This window comes from Nycticebus coucang, chromosome 12, assembly GCF_027406575.1.
Source record: "Nycticebus coucang isolate mNycCou1 chromosome 12, mNycCou1.pri, whole genome shotgun sequence".
Classification (NCBI taxonomy): domain Eukaryota; kingdom Metazoa; phylum Chordata; class Mammalia; order Primates; family Lorisidae; genus Nycticebus; species Nycticebus coucang.
In genome coordinates, this window is record NC_069791.1 from 108,600,034 (window position 1) to 108,621,317 (window position 21,284).

The following is a 21,284-nucleotide window of genomic DNA, read 5'->3' on the forward strand; positions in this document are numbered from 1 at the left end:
TTTTATTGGAACACAACCCTGCTTGCTCATTTGTGCAAACCTGTGGCTGCTTTTGATCTCCAATGGCAGTAGAGTTGAGTTTTGACAGAGACCATAGGGCCACAAGCCTAAAATCTGGCCCTTCACAGAAGAAGTTTGCCAAACCCTGGTGTGAACTGTAACTCACTCCAAGGCCACTCCCCAATCATCCCAGTGAAACTTCAGTAATGTTTCCACTAACCCTCTTGCCACCACAGAAGGAACTGCCCAGGCATGGAGGACCAGGGCAGAGGGCCAGGACTGAGGGGCATCCTGGGCCCTGCCACTCAAAGCCTGGGTAGTCAGTATTACCTGGGCACTTACTAGAAATGCAGGCTCAGGCCCCACCCAGACATGACCCCTGGGTGAGGCTCACACATACTGGACGAGTGAGAAGCTGGCTCTAAGCAGATGGGTAGAAAAGTTAACACTGAGAAGGACCAGCTGGGCCAGGCAAGGGAGCGATGACCAGCCACAGATGGCCTCCCCTGAGAAGGGACATGTGCGCCAAGACCGGGAGGAGAGAGGGAGTGGGCGTTGGAGAGAAGACAGCCTGGCCCAGGGCATAGCTGCAGTGGGGTGTGAGGGGAGCCCTGGAAGGGGTACTCAGAGGGGCCAGACCCCAGAATGGGGCTCCAGGGGTGTGGTGAGATTTGAGTGTGGGACTCAGGGTCTGCTAGGTAGAGACAGGCTGGAGAGGGCAAGGGATAGCCCAGCCAGGGGGCCGAGACCCAGGTGACCATGCCAGAGGTAGTGAGAAGGGTTTGGACTCTGGGCACATCTGGAAGGCAGCACCAAACTGTGAGATGGGGCAAAGGAGACAAGGAGGTCTTGGATGACTCTGAGGGTCCTCATGAGATAGCTGAGAGGACAATGTGCCACTAGCTGCGACAGCACAGGAGGCAGAGGTTGCGGGCAGTCAAGAGTTTGATTTTTGGTTTGGTACCTGTAGTACAGCGGCTATGGTGCTGGTCACATACAACCAGCCTGGCAGGTTTAAACCCAGCCGGGCCAGCTAAACAACAATGACAACTGCAACAAGAAAACAGCTAAGTGTTGTGGCGGGCACCTATAGTCCCAGCTACGTGGGAGGCTGAGGCAGAAGAATCGCTTAAGCCCAAGAGTTGGAGGTTGCTGTGAGTTGTGACTCCATGGCACTCTACCAAGGGTGACATAGTGAGACTCTGTTTCCCAAAAAAAAAAAAAGTTTGATTTTGATGAGCCAATTCTGATGCCCGCTAGACCTCTAAGAAGTGGGTGGGACTATGGGCCTGGGATCAGAGGTCAGGACCCACTACCCAGGAGAAATGTAGAAGCTGTCAGCACAGAGATGGTGTCACAAGGGGCTGCACAAACCCACCAAGAGAATGCATGTAGCTGATGAAAAACAGGGTCCAGGCATAGGCACAGGGCCAGGGCCAGGGCCAGGCGCAGAGCCAGTGGCTGGGAGCTGTAGGGGAGGAAAATTTGGGGAAATGTGAGTGGCTCCAAGGGGAGGAGGGGAGTCGCTGGGCCAGAGTGCTATTACACCAGTTTCCAGATGTAGAAACTGAGGCTCAGGTGAAGATCTGAACCTTGTTCTACCACCTGTTTCCTTCCATGGTACTTCTAAAACTGCTGAATGAATGAGTCATCGTGTTGATGCCCGCCATCATTTGTGCTCACAAAGGCTGACCTGCAGGCCCATCTTGCCTTCTGCCCACAGCGTCCGCAGTGTGGGGATATTGTGCTGGACAGTGTAGTTGAGGGTAACATGTTTTGGCTGCTGGGTGAAGATCAGCTCCTCAGACACCTGTTGGGGGCAGGTGACCACAGGAACCTGGGCCATCAGGATGAGCTGTCCTCACAGCTTCCCAGTCCCCCAAAGTCCCGGCTGGTGGAGCCCCGCACCTGCTTGCCATCCACTCCAATGCGCAGGGTGTGCCTGTAATGGGGCCCATGCCTCTCAGTGGCCAGGTCCAGCGAGATCTGGGCTGGCAGGGCTGAGGGCCCGGGCTGGGGCAGGCTGTGTGTGAGCAGTACGTCCAGTTCCTGCTGGGCCTGCAATGCAGCAAGAGAAACAAAGACCCCTTGCCTGGGACGTGACAGGTTCTTCCCCAGAGAGGGAAACAAACCACCCACAGACGTGAAATTAAGCCTCTTTTCTCCCTGTCCCACTGGCCACTGTGTTGTGGCAAAACAGCTGGGCATCTTTTTACCAAATGCAGTGAATATAACTAGAGTGCCTGATGTAAAATACGTGATGTGGGCAAAATTGACTTGGGAGGTGTCCGGGGAGGATGCCGAGAGAGACAAGCTCCAGCGAGGTACAAGGGAGTGTCCACAGGAGACGTGCCTGGTACAGTGGGACGCAGAAAACCATCCATAGCCCAAGTAAAAACCCATGAGATGCTCAGGGTGACAGGCAACTCCACATGGGGCTGCTTCCAACAGGGGCAGCTCTACATCAAGCCAAGCAATGGTTAGCGACTTGCCGGGCAGCTCTGGGGGGCAGCCAGTGCAAACAACCGAGGAAGTGAAGCTGGACCGACACACACTCTACGACCCGGCAATCCCACCCTCGGGTATAAACCCAACAGGAACATGTGTATGTTTACCAAGTCACGTGCAACATAGGTCAATGTTGCACTATTTATAACCAGCAAAAACCGGACACTGGATATCTGAAAACTGAAAGTAAGGGCTGGAAGAGGCAGGTGGTGGGTGTTCCATTTGTAAAAATGTAAGCTGTACATTTACCATTTCTACATTTTTCTACATTTTTAAAAAAAGCAAACAAGAGGAAAGTGGGGGCCCTGGGAGGCTGGGGAAGCTGAGGGATTTCTTTGGAGGCTCACTGATCTTTCGGTGGGGTCCTGAATCTCTCACCTCTGGGGCCTCTGCTTTGGAATGTGGAGGATGCCCTCATGGGCATGTGCGTCTGGCACCTGCTGGCCCAGCTGCCCCAGTCACCCCCAGCATGCATGCCTCACCTCAGTGGTCCTAAGGATAAGCAGACCCTGCAACCTGCTGGCATCCACGGTGAGCCGCGCCTGGGTGTCCACAGCCACCGAGTTCACCACAACATAGCCAGAGCTGTTGACTCTCCCCGGGACCCCCAGGGCCTAGAAGGGTTCAAAGGGTCATAAGAGCAGGGCTTCTTAACCCTGGCAGGGTCCACAATGGGCACCAGGGCTCCTAACTGCCCTGGAACAGAACCAATGGGACATGAGCAGGGTCTCTCCAGGAGGGGTCTGTGGCCTACTCAGTCCTCTCAGCCTCCTGCAGGTTTTGTTGGAAGTTCCACACTGGTCGGTGACCTCCTTCCTCTCAGCACATACTGCCCCAACTGCTGTGGGGACTGAGCTCTTCCCAAGCCAACCTGGCAAGGGTCTTGCAACCACTGGGAGTGGCAGCACTCACATGTCCCCGCCTCTTCTCACACCTCCCCAGATGCACAGAATCCAAACATCTGCCCCAACATAGGGGTGGGAGTGTCCAGAAGCAGGCTGGGAGGCTGGCCCAAGTGAGGATGTCAGTAACAAAGAGAAAGAGACCATGGCTTCTCAGGTACCTTCTGTGCATAAGAGCAGGGCTGGGCACAGGAGCCTGTGCTCCACCCACCCCACATGAACTTGAGGCCCAGAAAGGAGCAGTGACTGGCTCAAGGCCACCACAACGGCAAAGGACAGCCAGGATCCATAGTCCACTCTTCCTTAGCCTCAGAGGCAGCCTTCCCAGCACCCCAAGAGTCTGATGCTGTCACTGTGCTGCTCGCATGTCTGAGTCCCCATGGCCAGACCCTGCCTTTGACATGCATCCATCCCTGGACCCTGGGACCTTCTGCTCTTGGGGCTCCTGCTCCTCTCCAGCTTGTTTTCTCAGTAGCTTTTGCTGCTTCCTTCTCATCTCCCCAGCTTCGTGACACTAGGTACCCCCAGCTCAGGCTATGCACCCATGGCCACCTCAGCCAGTCTCAGAGCTTTGATATGAGTGCTGGAGGCTGGGACTGTCCCGTCCAGTGTATCATGTCCAAAACAGGGCTCCCCACCCTCCTTCCCCCCTTCCCCCCCGTCCCATCCTCTGGGGCTGCTGCATTCTTCAGTCTTTCAGGACAAAGGTGGAGGCACCATCCTGCCTGGCCTGACTCTTTCCTGTCACAGCCATATCTGGATATCCACTCCTCCATAACGCATCCAGAATCCACCTGCTTCTCCACCTTGTGTACTTTTTATATAACAAGACCCAGCACACTAAGGCCCTCAAGTCACATCTGACCCATAGCCTGCTTTTGTAAATAAAGCTTTATTGGAACACTATCATGCCCATTTGTTTACAGGTTGTTCATGGAGCATCAAGTAGTCACAGCAGAAGCCACGACTCTGAAGACATTCACTATCTGTGGTTTCACAGGATAGTCTGCTGGGCATGGCCTGGTGAATGCCCTTCCTGCTCTGGCCCTGCCACAGGGCGTTTGCACTGGCATTGCCCTCTTCCTCAAACACACCTCAGATAGCCGTGAGGGTCCTCCTTCATCTCCTTCAGGTCTAGGTTCACATGTCAGCCTGTCTTTGAGGTGACCTTGGCCAACTTCACCGCAATTTTAGCACCAGCCTGCCCTCTGCTGCTTCCTCTCACACCCGTCTCTCCATCACTCCACACACGCCCCAGTCACTGAGGTACCCAGGCACTGCCAGTCTCCCCACTGCTGTGCTCCTCTCCACCGCCACCCAGGACAAGCATTATCTCAGTCACTGATGCGCTTTGGGCAGCATGTGCCTTAGCTTCGCTCGGACCATGCCCTCAGATGGGCATATAGCTGCAGCCAATGTCAGGGAGGCCATCTGGCATCCCAGCGATTGTCCCTGAGCCCTCAGTTCCCCACTGAAGGCCTGCCGGGAGCTATGCAGCTGTGTGCCCACTGGGAGGGGCAAGCTCTGCCTGACCACAGAGAAAGGGGGCAGAGGGTGACCCCATGCCAGGAATGACTACAAGCTACTGTCCTCCTACACCCCAGCCCTGGCCCAGCACCAATCTGTGCTTCCCTGTCCTGTCACAGTAACCACAAAACAGTCACACAAGCAATACGCAACCACCACCCTTCACAGAGCCCTCCTGCTAAGTGCTTTGCAAGAACAATCTCGGTCACTATCAGCCAAAGGAACAATACAGTAAGAGGACATTTCAATTTTAAATATTTATGCATCCAACTTAAATGCTCCCAAATATATGAAATGGACCTTAATTCGTCTGAACAATATGATATCCTACAACACCATAATAGCTGGGGGTTTTAACATCCCTCTGACAGAACCAAACAGATCCTCTAAACAGAAACTAAACAAAGAAATAAGAGACTTGAATGTGACCCTATAACAAATGGACTTAATAGACATACACAGAACACACCATCCCAAAGCTCAGGAATATATGTTCTTCTCATCGGCCCATGGAACATTTTCTAAAATAAATCCTATCCTAGACACAAATCAAACTTCAACAAAATCAAAAGGATTGGAAATTTTACCTTGTATCTTCCCAGACCACAAGGCAATAAAGGTGGAACTCAACTCCAACAAAAATTGTCATCCTCACACAAGGGCATGGAAACTGACCAACCTTATGCTAATGACAGTTAGGTCAAGGAGCAGATAAAGGAAGGAATTATTACAAGAATGATCTCTCCTCATCCTGTGCACCAACTTGGAACAGAAAGTTACTGTCCCCATATTACAGGTGAGAAAACTGAGACTCAAAGAGACAAAGCCAGTTGCTCAGGGTCACGCAGCCAAGAAGCAGCAGAGCTGAGCTTTGAACCAGACCCATCTGACCAGGCCCTGCTTAGAGTCCATGCCATCCGATTGGATAGTTCCTAGTCATGTGCGTTATGTCTATTGACATTGAAATTGAGAAAAAGTATAAGGTGCCTCCCTCAGTTGCACCAGGGAGTGCATGCCAGGTGTTCCCGGCATGGCACAGACTTGAGCAACTCCATCACCACAGACAGCTCTGGTGGGCAGGGCTGCTGGATCTCCCAGTTCAGGCTGCCGTGTCTCATGACGGCCATGGCTCAGTCACACATTGATGTGGTGCATTATTGACAGAGCCCCTGTGCTCAGGGGTACCCCTGGGAAACTCATTCTGAAGGGGAGAGAGAAGGAACAGGCAGCAATGTCCTTGCTCCACTCAGATGGGTCATGGTCTTGTCTGCCAGCTCGTGACCCTAGCGTCCCTCCCACAAACACCACGGGACACCTCAGAGCCTACGTAAACCCCAGCCTGGGATTGCTAACAGGTTATGAAATCAGGATGTGACTGCTCCCCTCTGTCAGCTGAGGGGCACCCCTCCCCTTTTCCTTCCTGCACTCGGAATTTTCCCTAAAAAAGACAAATTTATAAATTCTGAACCTATGGGCTTTTTACCTCACAGCTTCATGTGACTCTCACATTTCCCAGCCTTGATTTCCTCATCTGCTGAACAAGAACACAGGATATTATGAGGTTCCCATACAAGGAGATACAGGGCTACTGGACAGAGTAGCTGGAGGTCCTGGGCAGCCCCTGGAGGGAAGAGCCAGGCCACATGCTGCGGGGTCAGGAATCCCCATCAACCTTGCAGAGCCGCCCCACACACCTCAGTGGCCAGCCTCACGTACTCCGGTTCCCAGCAAGATGCTCCAGCCAGCCCTGCCACCAGCACAGCCCCACATGGAGAGCCAAGGAGCTGTGGGTGGCAGGGCCACACTGGATGGTCAGGCCAATGGCAACTCTAGGCAGCAGGCCCAGGCACACAGGGAATGGGTAGGGTGTCTGTGCACCAAGGTCTGTGCCTGGCAGGTGTGGGACAGCCACAGGTGGGCATTTCCATGGTCACTGTGGAGGCCTGAGCCAGGTCCAACTCATAGGGTCCCTGGCTCAGGCTACCCTCACAGCACAGAGCCCACAGGACACCTGTCCCCTAGAAGGATGGAGAAACTGAGGAGAGGCAGACACAGCACTGGCAACACAGCTTCAGGGCCAAGGGGGGGAGCTAGTGGGTGGCCTGGGGTGGGACAGGGCGGGTCAGGCCTTCTGCCCTGCACTAGTTCTTGCGGGCACCTCTCACGCTGCAAAGTGATTGGTACTGCAGGTGCCAAACAGACACACGGGTGTGAATTCTGGCTCCACCACTGCCTTTGCCTTTCCACTTACCCATCTCTAAAACGGGGTAGTCATAGCACCCCAAGTCACTGGGAGATGCACACAAGTTCGTGTTTGGGCCTTGGTAGCCCAGGCACCTAAATGTGGTGCATATTGGAATGGAATTGATGACTCTGGCAGGGAGGGGAGCGGAGATCCTAAGTGATTTGCTCCATCGGAATCCACGACATGTCCCTCTCAGAGACTCCGCTCAGGTCCCCTAACTCCTCTGGACCTATGTGTCACCTCCTGTGACTGAGAATCAAGCAGCCCCTTCTTCGCAGGTTGGGAGGTTGGTGTAGGGAGCACAGCTGTGGAACTTGGCACAGCGCTCAACATACAGCCCCTGCTCAGTAACCGCAGCCTGTTACTTTCCATTATTCTCATGGCCACTTCTGGATCCTTAATCCTCCCAGTGGGAAATTCCAGATCATAAGAATCAGTGTGGGACCCAGCCAAGAAGGGAAACAGAAACTCAGTAGGACCTCTCGTGAACGGGGAGAAAATTCAGTCTGAGTCCCATTTTCGGTACATAGCTTTGTAGCCAAGCTCCCAAATTCAAGTGACAATGGCAAAGAAGAGAGAAGCATGTTGGGTGTAAACGTGGGCATACAGTAGGCAGTTAATAATCTGTGGAGGGAGCTAGAAGCCCTTCCATGCCCCTGGGCCTACTGGTGAGAGGGGGCTTACCTGCAGTAGGGGGCAGCGATTCACCAGAGTGAGGGTCCAGTTGGCGTGTGTGGTACTGGTGGCTTGTGGGACATCCCCATGGGCGGTCAGGGTGCACTGACCCAGGGCCACCTCCAGCTGAGCCCTGGTGGACATACTTCCTCCCACGGACACACGAACGTGGTTGTTAGGGGGGACCCCCAGAGCTTGAAGTGGTGCCCATGTGTGCTGGAGGCTGCCTTCCAGTAGGGTGTGCTGGCCACAGGCCATGTGGACATGACCGTGAGCAAAGGTGTCCCCAGAAGACACCTGTGCCTCCAGGCTGGCCTTGCAGGCATGGACTAAGACAGAGGCACTCAAGGACAGCACAGCCGGGCTCTGTCGGGAGACAGAGAGAGAGGTGAGGCTGAATGGGTGTCCCGTCCCTTTTCTCAGGCTGTGCTACAGAATCTCAGTACTAAGCCAGTGACCTCAATACCCACTGACACTTGGTCTCCCTGCAATATCCCAGAAAGCAGCAGTCCATCCTCTGCTTGGTGATGACAGTCAAGGGAGCCCCCACCACCCCCTGGGCCCTCAACCTCTCCCCATGGCCTGTCTGAGCACAGGTGGAAATTGAGGGTGTCATTCTTGGGACCTGGAGGCCCAGCCTGCAGGATCTGAGATGTCTGAACCCTATGAGAGACCCCGGAGCTGCTCATAAGCCTCTTCCAGATGCCCAGTGCTCATCTGTCTGGCCTGGAGGGGACGATACCACCACCAATGGGGTACAGGTATATTATCTGTCCTACGTGGCCACATGGAGACCACGGGAGCTGCAGGGCTGCCCAGGGGGCCCAGACTGTCCATTCTCCTTCCCACATGCTGCTGCTACGCCTGGCTCAGAGCACACCTTTCTTTCTATCACTTTCCCCACAATTCTGCACCCAGCTGCCTCAGGGAAGGACCCTCCATTCACCACTTTCATCCTAACCCTCCTCCTTTAGGAGTCAGTTAGCCTTCCTGGCCATCTCCTCTCCTGATCCTCTCTCATACGGGGAGCTAGTAACTCCCTGTACCCCAAACTCTTAAATGCCATCTAGGGGGAGCTAGCCCACGTCCAGCCTGTGAGACTCTCCCCACCTGACCCTACATGCTCAGTTACCCCTCCCCACCATTCAGGCCACTGTGTGACCTTGGCAAAGTGACTTCAGTTTCTCTAAGCCTCAGTTTCCACATCTGTAAAATGGGAGGGTAACTCCCTGGTAGCTGAATCCAGGGGAAAAGAGAGGACAATACCCTGGGATGGCCACATGGCAAGCTGGCTCAGTACATGCTCAACACACCCCCTGGGGCAGGTGTTGTTAGCCAGTCTGCAGATGATGAGGCTGGAAGGGTAAGGGCCTCGCTCAAAGTCACACAGAGGTGAGTGGCAGGGCAGGGCAGGGCTGGCAAGGCTGGCAGGGCTCCAGGGAGCCACAGAGGCCTGATTTCCTGCTTCCTGAGTTAGGTGTGGGTTGCCCAAGCTGGATACATAAAAGCACCATATCTTTCATGCCCCAGAGAGGCAAAGCTTGTGGAAATAGGTCTCACTGCGGAGGACACATTCCCTGGACAGCAGGGCAGTGGGCCACAGGGCCAGCGCCCAGGGCCCAGACTGTCAATCCTCAGCAATGCCGCCTACGCCAGGTACCCTGAAGTTCCTACTCAGTCCCCACAGGCTCACGTCTCCTGGCTTCTGAGCAGGGGGCTCCTTTCAGGGCTGCCAGCAAGGAGTCAGACAAGTGGTGAGCCGCAGGGCACAATCACCTCTGTCCTCCTCCCCCAGGCAGTCCTCAGGGCTGTGCTGCAGCTGCCACTGGGGGCAGCACAGACAAAGATGGCAGGCAGCCCCGGTGGTGGCCCCAGGTACAGGGCACCTGCAGATTGGGGTCCAGGAGCTGCAGGGCTGGGCTGGAGGCAGAAGGTCTAGGCCACACTATCGACACAGCCCTACACTCGGGTCACCCCGGCCATGCTCCTCTGGGAGGGAGAGGGGACACTCTCTTCACACATACTCTGGCCCGGGAGAGCCAAAGCCACCTGAGCCGTGCCCCAGCCCTGACCCCATGGTCTACCGGCCTCGCAGGGCTGGCTATGCCCGTGACCAGGCTGCCCAAGGCAGGGGCTGGCTTGAAACACTCAGGTGCAATACGCGTCAGCCATCAGGATAAGTCAGGGACCCCAGGGGCTGGGAGCCTGGTGCATATCACTGGGGATGTGGGGGGCTCAGGAGGGGGACCCCATAGGCAGCCTGGTGGTGACCTCAGCTCTGGGCCACACCCCAGGCAGCCCCTGGTGGTCAAGCTGTGGCATCCCTCCTGGAGGTGGACCACCTTCACTGTCACTGCACTGCCTGTGACAGAGACCCCTGTACCATACCTCAAGAGGCTGCCAAGTGACGTCCCCCTGGCACAGTCCTGCCAGCTCAGTGCGTGAGGCATCCCCAGTACAGTTGACCTATGGAGACCAGTAGATGGGAAAGGGTCAGCCTCATCCCCCGTCCCCAGAGTGAGCTGCCATGAGCCCCAAGATCCCACCTCCCTTTGGGGAAGTTGCCAGAGGAGTGTAACCCTGAAGAGAGGTTTGCACAGAGCTCTGGGCACTGAGCCACAGCATCCCCACACACATAAGTGGAAATAACCATCACTCCTGTCCCGGGAACCTCTGCGTGCCAGGTGCTGTGCCCCCTGCTCCACAGCCGCAGGGGGTGGACTGTCAACAGTCTCACTTAGCAGATGAGGAAACGGAGGCACAGAGCAAGCCAGCACCTTGCTTGAGATCGCAGGATTGGCAGGGAAGAGGCAGCCAGGCCCTGGGCACTCACATTCCCTCCCCACACTTATGACGGTACAGCCATCCCCAGGACAAGTACAGAGGTGCTTTTCATTCTTGAGAATGATGCAAAAGGCAGCCATGTGCGTGTCCCTGTCCAGCGTGCAAGGTTCCTCCTGGAGAAGCGCCCAGGGGAGGCTCTGGGGCCTCAACCCTACTAGACAGGGCCAGAACGCCCTCTGGGTGGCCACCCAAATCATGCCACCAATTATGGGAGAAGAGGGGAGGGATCTGGCAGGTAGATGGAGGGCAGGGGGGAGGTGGGGGTGGAGGGCAGGTGGGCAATGGAGAATAGGGGATCTGGGAGGGGGTATGTATATTGGGGTGACTAGAGAAGGAGCAGAGGAAGGAGAGGGCCCTGCCAGCCCAGCCAGCAGCCCACGTGGCCCCTGCACACACTCACCACTAGCCGGGAAGGCAGGGAACCCAGCAGTGCTGAGAGGCTTTGATGTAGCTCCAGAGCCAGGTCTTGATGGCTGTCCCCTGTCCTGCTCCCCAGGACTGCACAAAGCTGCTCTTCATCCAAACGCACCATTAGCCTAGCCACCAGACTGTGTCCTGAGCTCTGGGCAGAAGCAAAAGCTCTGTGTGTTCCTGAGATCTGCCCCTGCCCCTCAGGTGGAGCCCAGGCCAAGCCCCCTGCTCACCCACCTGTAAGTGCCTGTGGCCACCCACAGAGGAGGGCAGGCCCAGGCACCCAAGGCCTGGCATGGTGTGGCCAAGGCTGGCACATAGCTGGCGGTCTGGGGACATGGGAGTTGGGTCCTCCAGGCCTAGAGCAGCATCCAGCTGACCCCCTGTACTCTGCAGTACCAGGTGCTCTGAGCAGTAGGAAGCCACATAGCTGAGAGACAGGAGCATCCCTGCCCCAGAGGGGAGTCCTGGGGGTGAGAGGACAGTAGGCAGGAACATCTGGGCCCCCAAAACCATCCAGCCTACTCCACCCCATGGCACTGGGGAGGGAGCCAGCCCCCTGCTCTCTGGAACGTTCCCTTAGCTCCCTGGCAGGCCCCCAGGTCCTGCTGCCCCTGAATACATCAGGTCGACCCATATGGAATTGTCTATATTCCATGGAAATGGCAATTTCATCTTGCTCTGGTTCAACCCAACGCCACAGTCGCCACAAAGACCCAGGGGTAAGTCCCATGTCCCCTTTGGATTCCCATGGAATCCATGTCGACTCCCCAGGACAGGGCCGACATCTCAGAAAGAGCAAGGGGCATAAATGGCTGATCATACATCCTTCTCTCCAGGCCTCAAGGGCACATTCTGGAGAAGCTAGAGCAGGGGCTATTGGAGCTGCTCCCCCACTACAGTCTTGGAGGCCACACAGGATGAACTAGGGGGAGGAGGTTTGAAGTGTGTCAATACTGTAATAGCAGGTGCCCTGAGCTTGTGTGTTCTCCCTGAATAATAGACCAGGAAAGAAGATAGAGGTGTTGGGAGAAGTTGACAGGGGCATGAAATAGAGCTAGAACATGGATTTGGGGGCTCCTTTATCCCTCCTCTTCTGGTTCCAGTACCTGGGCATCTTTAGGGGAAGCAGCTGTTCTGTCTGGACCACTCTTCCTACCTGCGTCACTCAATGTGCTGATGTTGTGGCTCAGGCTGCCCACAAGCTGGCTGTGCCCAGGGCCCCAGGCACAGGTTCCACTCAGAGCCAGGTTGGCCATGTCAGCCCGAATGCTGGCCTGGGCCCTGAGGCTCCTTGTCTGGGCCTGCAGCCACCCCTGCAACTGGAGCTCTCCTGGCAAGGCCTGGCTGCTATTCTGGGTGAGGATGCAGGTCATGCTGTGCACACGGGTGCCGTTCCCTGTCTTTTCATGCTTGTCCCGCAGGAGGATGCCCAACACAGCCGAGTCGGCAGTGATCTTGATGGTACCTGCCGAGGGTGGGAGAGAAGGTCAGAGTAGGGGCAACCTCAGGGAACTGAACTTCTTTGGGGAGGAGGAAAAAGAATTTTGGGGTAGGAAATTCATGATGTTGTAATGTTAAGTCACGTCAGAAATGGCACATTTGTGAAATGAGACAAATTATACCAGCTCCTTCCTAGGATGCTCTGAGAACCAAGTGAGCCAATTCACAAAATAGTACAGAAAATCTGAATGGCTCTAGTGTTGTCTTCCTTCCTTTCCTCCTTCCTTCTTCCTTCCTTCCTTCCCACCCTCCCTCCCTCCCTCCCTGCCTCCCTCCCTCCCTCCTTCCTTCGTTCCTTCCTTCCTTCCTTCATTGCCCTTGGTAGAATGCCATGGTGTCACAGCTCACAACAACCTCCAGCTCTTGGGCTTAAGCTACTCTCTTGCCTCAGCCTCTCAAGTAGCTGGGACTACAGGTGCCCGCCACAACGCCCGGCTACTTCTTTCATTGAAGTTTGGCCGGGGCTCGGTTCAAACCTGCCACCCTTGGTACATGGGCTGCAGCCCTACTCACTGGCCCACAGGCGCCACCCGAATTATTAATTTTCAAAAAAAAACTTTGCACGAAGAAAACTCCAGAAGAGTTTACTGATAGAGTCTATTGGTCATTTGAAGGAGCATTAACACCGATCTTATGGAAACTCTTTCAGAAAACAGAAGAGAACAGTTGAGAAGTACTCAACTTGGTTTATGAAATCAGTATAAACCTCAGACCAAACCTCATGAGACGTTTACAAGAAAGGAAAATTACAGACCAGGGTCACTATGCGCATAGACATAAACCTTCTTAATAAAGTGTTAGGAAACCAAAGTCAACAACATATGTTAATAGAAAGAAAGAATAATATATGACAAAGACATGGGAATGAATCCCAGTAAAGGAAGTTTAAGACTTGAAGACTAGGCAAGGCACCTGTAGCTCAGCAGCTAGTGCACCAGCCATGTACACCAGAGTTGGCGAGTTCAAATCCAGCCTGGGCCTACCAAACAACAATGACAACTACAACCAAAAAATAGCCAGGCATTGTGACAGGCGCCTGTAGTCCCAACTACTTGGGAGGCTGAGGTAAGAGAATAGCTTAAGCCCAAGAATTTGAGGTTGCCATGAACTGTGACGCCCCAGCACTCTACCTAGGGCCATAGCTTGAGACTCTGTCTCAAAAAATAAAAAAATAAAAAAGACTTGAAGACTATTTTCATGCACCATATTAACAAAATAAATGTGAAAAACCACATGATTATTCACTAGATTCAGAAAAAGCATTTGATTGCATTCAATACCTGTTCTTGATAATAAGAGCAAATTAGGAAAAGGGAATGTCTCCAATATGATAAAGAGCATCTGAACAAAACCAACAGCAAACATTAAACTTCATAGTGAAATTTTAAATATTTTCCTTGTTAGATTGAGAACAAGAGAAGAATTTTTGCTCTTAGTTTTTCTATTCAATATTGCACTGCAGGACTTAGCCATGACATGAGAAAGAAAAATAACTAAATGGCATAAAAATTAAAAATGAAGGGGAAGAAAACCTTTCTATTCACAGATGACATGATTACTCATATAGAAAATCATAGCCAGGCATTGTGGCGGGCGCCTGTAGTCCCAGCTCCTTGGGAGGCTGAAGGAAGATAATCACTTGAGCCCGAGAGTTTGAGTTTGCTGTGAGCTGTGACACCACGGCACTCTACCAAGGGTGACATAGTGAGACTCTATCACAAAAAAAAAAGAAAGAAAATCATAAGAAATCTGTAAGCACCAATAGGTGGATTTAGCAAGGTCACAGGATGCACGCAACAGACAAAAAATCAACTGAATTTTTACATACTAGCAATGAATAATTAGAAAATATAATTTTAAAAAGCATTTCTATAATGTAACATACCAAACAAAACAATGGGGGTAAAGTTAATGAAAGATTTGCAAGACCTGTACACTGAAAACTACAAAACATTGCAAAGGCAAATTAAAGACCTGAATAAAGGAGAGCGGAAGCACATCCACGGACTGGAGACAATGCTACTGAGATGGCAGCCCTTCCCAAACCGATCCATAGACTCAACAAATCTAAATCACAGTTTCAACAAGATTTTTCAGTAGAATTTGACAAGCTGAGTTTAAAATTTATATAAAATTATAAGGACCTGGGAGACTCACAGCAATCTTGAAAAAGGAGAACAAAGTTGAAAGACATATACTACTTGATTTAAAGATTCCTTATAGGCTGGGTGCCAGTCACATGCTCCAGGGCTGGTAGGTTCAAACCCAGCCCAGGCCTGCTAAACAAACAAACAAACAAACAAAATAGCCAGGCATTGTGGTGGGCACCTGTTGTCCCAGCTACTAGGGAGGCTGAGGCAAGAGAATCGCTTGAGCCCAAGAATTGGAGATTGCTGTGAGCTATGACGCCACAGCACTCTACCGAGGGTGACATAGTCAGACCCTGTCTCAATAAAATAAATAAATAAATATTCCTTATAAAGGTACAATAATGAAAAAGTGTGATACAATCTTAAGCACAAATAGATCACTAGAACAGCATTGAAACCTAGAAATAGACTCATGCACATATGTTCAACTGATTTCTTTATAAAGTTAACCAATTCAGTGGGGAAAATAAAATTTACCAGCAAGTGGTACTATAAGAAAATGTGTCAAATGGTCTATGAAGCGAGTGTATGATGCCCCATGATCATATCAATGTATACAGTTATGATTTAATAAAAAAATAAAATTATGTAAATAATCTCAAAAAAAAAACAATTAATACCCTTATGTAAAATAATAATAATAAACCACAACCACTACTTGGTATCAAACACAAACTTTAGTTGGAGGTGAATCCTAGACCTAAATATGAAACCTAAATATAAAACTTCCAGAAGAAAAACTAAAATATTTTTGTAACCTACGGGAAGGCAACGTTACTTAGAAAGGACACAGTAATCAATTGCAAAAAAAGAATGACTGAATTAGACTTTAATAGAATTAAAAATTAATGCTTATCAAAAGACAACTACTAAAAAAAAATAAGTAAGGAAGCTATAATGTCTGGGGCAAAATATTTCCAAAGCATTTATCTGTCAGAAGATTTGTATCCAGAATATATAAAGAGTATCTATAATTCAATAACAGGCAAAAAAAAAAAAACCCAATTTATTAAACCAGCAAAAAAATTTGATCCCATGTGCAGAAAAAGCTAGATGAACAGATAACAGGCACATGAGGAAGTGCTCCACAGCACAAATCATCAGAGGAGTACAAACTAAAGCCACAATGAAGTACTAGAAACTCATTAAAATGATTATTTGTTAAAAACCCGACATCATCAAATGATAACGAGGATGAAGTGCAACCAGAATTCCACAAAGAAAAGGCAATGCAAAATATTTCCTCTTTGGAATATGGCCTGACATTTTCTCAGAAAAGTAAACATACAATTACCCTATGACCCAAAAATTTCATTCCACACCATTTAGGGGTTAGGTATTCTGATGTCGGTAACTCACTCTAAAAAGCATCACACATAAGTTGGGCAGAGAGATAGGAGATTGACAGGTGATAAAGTAAATATAAAATGTCAAAATTATAACAGTTAGGTGATAGGCCTATGGGTGTTCACTGTATAACTCGACTCTTCCGTATGCCTGAAATCTTTCATGGTACAATGTGGGAGGTGGGAAAATCTGGGAAAATGAATGTGGGGATAAGTGAATTATAGTAACAGGTTACTTAATAAAATAAGGGTAAGATAATAACCCAGGAGTCTGTATTGAGGTTAATGAAAGGAAGCTAAGAGGGAAAGGAGGAAAGAAGGGAGGAGCAAGCAGAGACAGCTCTTTCTACTGTGAGCAATACATTTCTTAAAATAATAGCATTAGAAGAAAATCATTATTTAGCAATTTTCATCAGAACGATAATAGATTCAGTCAAGAATCATCAGCGGATACTAAAATAAGGGGTCAAAGAATGTATATATATATTCTTTTTTTGAGACAGAGCCTCAAGCTGTCGCCCTGGGTAGAGTGCTGTGGCATCACAGCTCACAGCAACCTCCAGCTCCTGGGCTCAAGCGATTCTCCTGCCTCCACCTCCCAAGTAGCTGGGACTATAGGCACCCGCCACAACACCTGGCTATCTTTTGGTTGCAGCCGTCATTGTTGTTTGGCAGGCCCAGGCTGGATTTGAACTCGCCAGCTCAGGTGTATGTAGCTGGCACCTTAGCTGCTTAAGCCACAGGCGCTGAGCTGGAATGTATATATTTTGGGAGTCTTTCTCTGTTGCCCAGGCTAATGTGCCCTGGGGTCAGCTTCAAAGTCCTATGTTCAGGTGATTCTCTTGCCTCAACCTCCTGAGTAGCTGGGACTACAGGCACCCACTGCAACACCCAGCTAATTTTTCTATTTTTGGTAAAGTCGGTCTTGCTCTTGCTAAGATGCCATCTTGAACTACTGAGCTCAAGCAATCCTCCCACTGTGGCCTCCCAGAGTGCTAGGATTACAGGTGTGAGCCACCACACCCGGCCTCCAGGGGATCAAAATTTGATGAGGGCACAGAATACTTACAAGATCTCAAAGTATCTTGCCACAAATTACCTATCAATTACAAAGGAAAGAAAAATGAATACTTTGCAGTGGAGAAGCCTGGCAGACATCACCTTAATTGAGTGGTCAAAGTTGACATCACCACTACTAGACAAACGGACGCCATGTGCCTCCCGACAAGGCCACCTCACTTCTGTGGGATCCTGCCCACGAGGCTTCCTTGAATGCAGGTGCCACACTGGGCAAACCTCAACTGAGGAATACTCCACAACATGACTGCCCTGTTCTCTTCAAGAGGTAAATATCGCAGAAGAGAAGAAATATTGGGAAACTCACCCAGGATAAAAGAGACTAAAAAAACAATAAAGCTAAATGTAATACATGATCTAGGATTTTCTTTCATTATTAAGGACATTGTTGGGAACAATTGGCAGAATCTGAATAAAGTCTGTATTGCATAAATGTGAATTTTCTGATTTTGATGACTGGAATGTAAGAGAAGGCCTTTTTAAGAAAATATACATGAAGTATTTAGAACTAAAGAATCATCACGTCTGCAACTTACTCAAGAAAATGCAGTTCAGGAATAAAATATTATTCATATTTGCATACTTTATATGTATACTAAATACACGGAGAGCGCCAAAAAATGTACATACATTTTAAGGAAGGAAAAAACTATTAAATTTGTAATACTCAAGTTATGTTTGACTTCTGCAATTAGAAGAGGGGCTCGATGTGACTTGTGCTCACTTTTTGTTATCAGTAGATGAGTGTATTCAGTGTTACAATTTCAATACAGTTTTTTCTTTTCTTCAAATGTGTATACTTTTTGGTACCCTTTATATAAATGCGTTATATATAGAGAGAAAATAAACATGAAAATGATACAGCAAATGTTAAATTTTACTAACTAGTGAATGTGGGCAAGGGTTTATGGGGTTCTTTGTACTATTTTTGCAACTTTTTCACAAGTCTGAAATTATATCCAAACAGAAAGTATTAGGAAAAATATGCTTGGGAAATGCTGTCACTAATTCTCCCTCTTGGAGATATACAATGTCCATTAACATGTTAAAGGTTATGACAAGTCCTGCATAAGGAAGCCTGTTCAGTTTTTAGTTAGGAGAAGATTCTCTTTGCCAGAATGTATATTAATTTTCTATACCTCTTTATCTAAACCCATCTACACTCCAGTGTGAGATGAATAGAACATCAGGGGACTCGCATCCCCTGATGCGAGTGTTAAATCCCACTGTTAAATCAATTAACAGTGATTTAATCTGTTATTAAACACAGGGATTTAATCTACCCTGTGTTTTCATAGAAACTGCCTGCCTGAGACGTCCACCATCCCGCCCCACAGCATTCCCCAGGCCCTCACCCTCTCGGAGCACCCCCTTCTGCTTCAGCTTGCCGGCCAGGGTCAGGAGGCGGGGTGCCGCTGCCCAGCCAGCCACTGCGTGCTGGGCGTGGCTCTGCAGGGTCAGGATCCGGCTTCCACGCAGGTGCTCAGATGCCTTGAGGAGAAGCTGCACTGTGTTCTGGTCCAGCAGCGCCTTGGAAAACAGCCAAATCCTAGGACAGAAACGTAGAATATGGCACCAGGCATGCGGTGTTTCCCCGCCTCCAGTAAGTGGGAGGTTCCTGAACCCCACCTGTCAAGACAAGATTGTTTCTACAGGGGCCCCCAGGCTGTGGGGAGGGAGTGGGATAAAAGGGGCTAAGGTCAGGGACCTTGTACGGGCAACCCTGGGCTCAGATCCCAGTGCTGCCGCTCACTGCCTCTGTGATCTCGGACAAGGACATAACCTCTCTGAGCATCAGTTTCTTCTTCTGTAAAGTCGGGATCAAGTGGAAACACTGACACTGAGCTGATGTTGATGCCGATACTGACGCATACTGAGCCACGTTCTCTGGACTGGGTCTCCAGCATGGCTGCCCCCGCGCACACACTCATTTGCAATGTCACTTTGCCACTTCTCCATTAAGAAATGGGGGCCTATTTCTGATTCAGGGCTGGTCTTTTGATAAGCAGAATGTGGCAGAAGGGATGCTGTGTAACCTCCAAGGTTGGGCCCTGAGAACACCTACAGCTTTCAATACTCCAGGGGGAGTATTCACACTTGAATACTCCCCCTGGAAACCCAGAAACCTGTTATCACCATGAGATCACCATGGTGTGAGGAAGCCCAAACAGCCACTTGCAGGTGGGGTAGAGGAGACACACGAAGGAGCACCAAGGTGCCAGACACGTGAGGGGAGCCTTCTTACACTTCCCAGCCCAGCCCAGGCCCCAGCCCATGCACACACCTGTCTGGGAACTGGCTCAGCTGAGGGTTGAGGAGACCCAGAGAACCACCCCAGCCAAAGCCACACAGAGTAGAACTGACCAACTAAGTCCTATCTCAATTCCTAACCCACAGAATCATGAGCAGGCAAAATGGTTGTTACTTTAACCCCTGGTACTTGGGGGAGCTTTTACGCAGCCATTGCTAATACCCTGTTCCATGCACTGTGCACTTAGATGCATTGCCTGACTCCCTGAAAAACCCTGTGAAGGTTTGAGAATATTATGGTCCCCGTTATCCAGATGAGGAAACAGAGGTACAGAAAGTAAGCAATGTGCTCAAAGCTCATATAAGCAGTTAATAGTACCCAACACACAGTGAACTTTGGAATATAAAGCGCTTGCTCCCAGCCCATAATGAGTGATCACTATGTACTATTATGGTGAGGGATGAGGAAAACCCAGCCCTGAAAAGCCTGTTAACCTTTCTGAAAAACTGGGGCAGGGAGACGTGGTTCCTCTCATTACAAATGTCATTCACGTGTGTTCTTTGTGCCACACCATGGAGATACTTCCCTTGAGCTTCGAGACCAGGTACAAGGTCATCCTTTGCTTGGCATACATGCACGCACACAAACACACACACACACACACACACACACAGGTGTATACGATGTCTGACAATTAGGTTCCAGAAGTTATTCTAGAAAAAGTGCTACAAACCCCATTGCCGAATGTCACTGCAGTCACCTTCAAGGTACTACTCCCCTTGAGAAGCTATGAACTGATGCCAGAGCCTAGTCCACCCTTCAAAGCAATTTTAGAACTCTTTTTCTGGGATGACCATCAGAACTATCATCATACAGCACACAAAAATACACAACAACAGTGATGAACACCACTTAGCAAGACACCACCACACGTCAACAGAAAGACAGCTGTGAGACACTGATATACCAAGGTTATGAAACCTTGAGTTGTTTGTATGGTGCTGCCAATGTAAGCCCACAGTGGCAAATTCAAAAACTTAATTGTCAGTTTAACCATTTACGCAGTTAAGGACATCTGCGCTGTTTCCAGTTTGGTGTTATAATGAATAAAGCTGCTATGAAAATTGAGGTACAATGGTTAAACTAACTGTGCCATTTCCATACCATTGAATTCTAGTCAGAAATAAAAACAAATTAAGTTCAGAAGATCTTGGCTGAATCTATAGGGAATGCTAAGGTTAAAATCCTATCCTCAAATATTATATATTGAAATGATAAAATTAAAGAAATAGATAATAGGTTAGGTTGCCCAGAGGTAGGAGGGAGGCCCAAAGGAAAATAGATGTGGCTATAAAAAGACACCAAAATGGAGTTTTTTGGTGATAAATTTTTCTGTATCTTGACTGTACCATTGTCAATATTTTGGTTGTGATATTGTACTACGGTTTTGAAATAAATGATCATTGGGAAATCTAAGGTTAAAAAAAAACTTAATTGTCAGACCTCGTAGGATGACAGCTCTGATGGCCAAAAAAGAGTTCCAAAATTGTTTGCAGGTAGGCACTGGCTTCAGTGCATAGCTTCCCAAGGAAAGTACTTCAAAGTTAACTGTAGTGATATTCAGCAGTGAGGTATGCAGCACTTTTTCTAGGATGGGTTTACCAACTTAATTGTCCAATATCATATGAGAGAGAGAGAGAGTTTCCTTATGGCCACTGCTAATAATACCACTCATTATTTTTTGCACTGGATGTTAGGATGCTGAGAGCCAAATTTCAAGCTCAAGATCTGGAAAACACAAAGGACCTCATGGCACATTTTGTTTATGGATGCCACTTTGAGCAC

General features: G+C 49.8%; 1 protein-coding gene across 1 annotated transcript in view; it reads right to left on the reverse strand.

The window, feature by feature from the left end:
- Positions 1–21,284, reverse strand: part of LOC128562067 (uncharacterized) — a 152,631-nt gene that overhangs the window by 39,644 nt on the left and 91,703 nt on the right. Inside the window, 5 exon segments of the mRNA XM_053556665.1 lie at positions 10,246–10,323; positions 11,102–11,263; positions 11,350–11,579; positions 12,272–12,580; positions 18,544–18,737. Of these exon segments, the coding sequence (XP_053412640.1) occupies positions 10,246–10,323; positions 11,102–11,263; positions 11,350–11,579; positions 12,272–12,580; positions 18,544–18,737 (973 nt within the window).